This window comes from Aegilops tauschii, chromosome 1 (assembly GCF_002575655.3).
Source record: "Aegilops tauschii subsp. strangulata cultivar AL8/78 chromosome 1, Aet v6.0, whole genome shotgun sequence".
NCBI classification, from domain to species: Eukaryota; Viridiplantae; Streptophyta; class Magnoliopsida; order Poales; family Poaceae; genus Aegilops; species Aegilops tauschii.
The window spans coordinates 376,158,394-376,161,650 of NC_053035.3; the positions used below are offsets into that span (position 1 = coordinate 376,158,394).

General features: G+C 57.5%; 1 protein-coding gene across 1 annotated transcript; it reads right to left on the reverse strand.

The window, feature by feature from the left end:
• Positions 1–350: 350 nt before the first annotated feature.
• Positions 351–1,450, reverse strand: LOC109736407 (myb-related protein 308). The gene is made up of 2 exons (XM_020295627.4): positions 1,079–1,450; positions 351–986 (listed from the first exon to the last, which is right to left on the reverse strand). The coding sequence occupies exons 1-2, from the start codon at positions 1,339–1,341 to the stop codon at positions 506–508; spliced, it is 744 nt and encodes a 247-aa protein (XP_020151216.1). The 5' UTR covers positions 1,342–1,450; the 3' UTR covers positions 351–505.
• Between the last annotated feature and the right edge of the window lie 1,807 nt (positions 1,451–3,257).

Consider the following 3,257-nt stretch of genomic DNA (forward strand, 5'->3'; position numbering starts at 1 on the left):
AAGAACCGCATTCCCCAAGGCACCAAACCTGAAAATAGAATAGCATAGTTTGGCCATACGAGTTTCTCCACTGCCTAACTCCCTGCCAACTGAAGAATTCGTGGAGTGCAAACACAGACAAGCCGAAATACCTACCAGAAAAACACACCACATGATTGCCCTGCGCAACATCCATCCACACGACCAAAACTGCACAGGAAAGGAACACCGGAATCTGATGCCCGAAACAATAATGTGCCCGCTACCTCACATCAGCTACTCCCTTTTTCCACAAAAAACACACACCAACCTTTGTCACATTATCCCCTCGTTTTTTTCACAGCACAGCAGCACCAACCAACGATACAAAATTAGGGACAGAGAGGACAAATATTCATGGTTGAAATATTATGAACAGATTAGATATTCTTTCACCGTTTTGTGAGACGGTGGTGCTGTGGAGGTGGAAAAATTCACCGTCTTACAAATTGCTGTGGAGCCTAGGGCCTAGCCGTCCTGTCTCGTCTCATATGTACTGGCCTTCCTCCAGCGGCCTGAAATATCTGAACCCGCCCCCCTGGGAGCCCGGGCTGTCGGCCTGACGGCAGCTGCACGCCGCCCCGCCGCGGAGGCCGAGGTGGCGGCAGAGGCAGACCGGGTGCGAGGTCGGCGTGTCGGCAGCCGGCGGGCCCACTGACAGGTCGAGGTTCAGGTCGGGGCACCGCGGCTCCCCCGTGCTCGTCGCGCCGCTGCTGCCGTCGTCGGACGACGACTCCATGGGAGGCTGCTTCGTCGTCAGGGGGGCGAACATCGTGGGTGGCGCTGCCCTCGCTGGCACAGCTATGTGTGCCGGGCGGGACGCCGCGGCGCCGTCGACGGGCGTGAGCGGGCGGTGAGTATGGGGGTCCATGCCGCGGGAGAGGAGCTTGCGCTTGATGTGCGTGTTCCAGTAGTTCTTGATCTCGTTGTCCGTCCTGCCCGGCAGCTGCCCGGCGATCAGAGACCACCTTCACCAGCGAGCATTCCCGTTGTCAGCAAAGAAGTCATACTACTGTATCCGAAGGCACGTCGACGAGGCCGATGGGTAGTGGCGACTTACTTGTTGCCGAGGAGGCTGTGGAGGCGGATGATGAGCTCGTCCTCGTCGTCGGTGAAGTTGCCGCGCTTGAGGTCGGGCCGGAGGTAGTTCATCCAGCGGAGGCGGCAGCTCTTGCCGCACCGCAGCAGGCCGGCCGCCTTGGGCAGCGAGCGCCAGCAGCCCTCGCCGTTGACCCTGATGTAGGCGATCAGCCGCTGGTCCTCCTCCTTGGTCCACGCCCCCTTGTTGGTGTGCTCCTTCTCGCAGCACGGCGACCTCCCCATGCCGATCGACCTTCTACTAGAGCAGAGCAGTGCGGCAGCGAGCTCTCTCCTGGTGTTGGGGCGGGGAGAGCGGAGGCGGAGCGGTATATATGGCGGGGTGTGTGTGTTGGTTGCGCGCGCCCTTTTTCGCTGCCCGCATTGACTCGGCAGCATGTAGTGAGTTTGACGGGGGGCGAGGTGGGGTGGGGTGGGTTGGGTTGGGTGGTGGTTGCGGAAGGGAGGGAGGCGGTGCGGTTGCGGCGGTGGAGCCCGCGTGTTTTTTGTTCCCGCCCCTCCCGTACTTGGCACGTACCGCTACAGTTTTGAGTTTGGTAGGCAGAGTTGGCTGGGCATTTTTAATCACGAATCAACAGACGTCGCTGCAGGGTGCGGGTACAGTTGGAAGATGTTCGCCTTTATGAGTTAGCTAGGTTTAGTAGAAGTTGGTGCTCCGTAGAGTACTATTGTACTCCCTGTTAGACGGGTAGAAATACGGAACCCATTGACCAGCGAACAGTGGCATACATACACTCATATAGAGCTGGTACAGTACGACTCTACAGCACAACAAACACACCCGTAAATGCAAAAGAAATACAGTTTAGCAACACATCAGTCAGGTGATTCTCGGATTCGGCGTCAGTCGATTTTTGAATGAAGGAAGGACAAGGGAGGGCCTCCCCGGAGAGAAGGAAGAAGCTCGCCGTCATCACCCGAGTATCTATCTTAGGGTTCGGGGCGGGGGGCGACGGTGTGTGGGGATTTGCCGGAGAAAAAGCTCAGGGCAAGGGCCCTAGAGGGATGGCCGGGGCGGCGGAGGACCGGCGGTGGGGAGTGGTTCCAGAGAAGGTGGGGAGGCGAGGCGGCACGGGAGCGCCACCGGCCGCGGGCGGCAGGGCCCGGCGGTTAGGCCGGTGGTGGCTGGCGTCGATAGGTTGAAGAAAGAGCATGGGCCATTGATTTCGCATTCAACGGTTCACATAATCGATCGACCTCAAACGAAATTTTCAGCTGGCTGATTTCTAGCCGCACCCAAAAAAATACTACTAGAATGTCAATTCAAGCCAAGGCAAGAATCTTCCGAATTCCAGGTAGGTGGTTCTTGCAAAATTGTGGTACGTGCGTATGCAAGCTTTACGGGCAGTAGGTGCAGCACGACACCCTAGAGGAGGAAATCGTCTAGAAGGTGGCAATAATTTAGGACTTGGGTTAGGTGACGTGCATCTGGTATTCTGGTTAGTACGAGTTTAGGTCGAGTTTGGTAGCAGCCCAGCCCAGCCCAGCCTCGGTGGGCTGCTAGCTCGGATCGGATAAAGAATCCGGTAAAGGTGCCCGCCCCCCGGGTCAAAGCTAACGTGCCAAGCTTCCCTTTTCGTTGGGAACCGCTTTTGGTAGTATCGGGTCGGGTCCTTCGGGTCCCCCGTCCCCGGGGCCCGGCCGTGCATGGAGCAGACCTTCGTGCCGACCTGTTCGTTGTGCACGAGAAAAATGGCACGCCGTGTTCAAGTGAACTCGTCCGAGTGTACCCGGTCAGCGACAGTGAGCTAGTGCTAGTGATGCGGATCGGCAGGAATCGGTCGTGTCCCGTGCCGAAAAGGGAGTCAAGTTGGAGGGAGGCTCCACCACAGTCCGCACCGCGTGTTTTTCTTGCAGGCGCAGGCTAGCTGAGATATCATGGGCGAGATCTCGGAAGGGGCAGGGTACGAGTAGTAGAGTAGATGGACTGAATCCGACCGGGGCGAAAAGGATCGGCGTAAAGCGGTTCAGCGGTTGGGATCCCGGCACGAGGAGAGGGTTGCAGACGAAAAAAGTCTATTTTAAACCCCGTTCGGCGAAACGAACCCCCGAGTCGAAATCCCGGTCGATTGCACCCTGAACTATGCAATCCCGGTCTAAATTAAACCCTAACAAATGTCAACTGGGATTTGTCTAGCTAG

Coding starts and splice junctions, on each gene's coding strand:
- LOC109736407 (XM_020295627.4), bottom strand. CDS start 1,341: ATGGGGAGGTCGCCGTGCTGCGAGAAGGAGCACACCAACAAGGGGGCG. Junction 987..1,078: donor CACAGCCTCCTCGGCAACAA/GTAAGTCGCCAC, acceptor TCGCTGGTGAAG/GTGGTCTCTGATCGCCGGGC.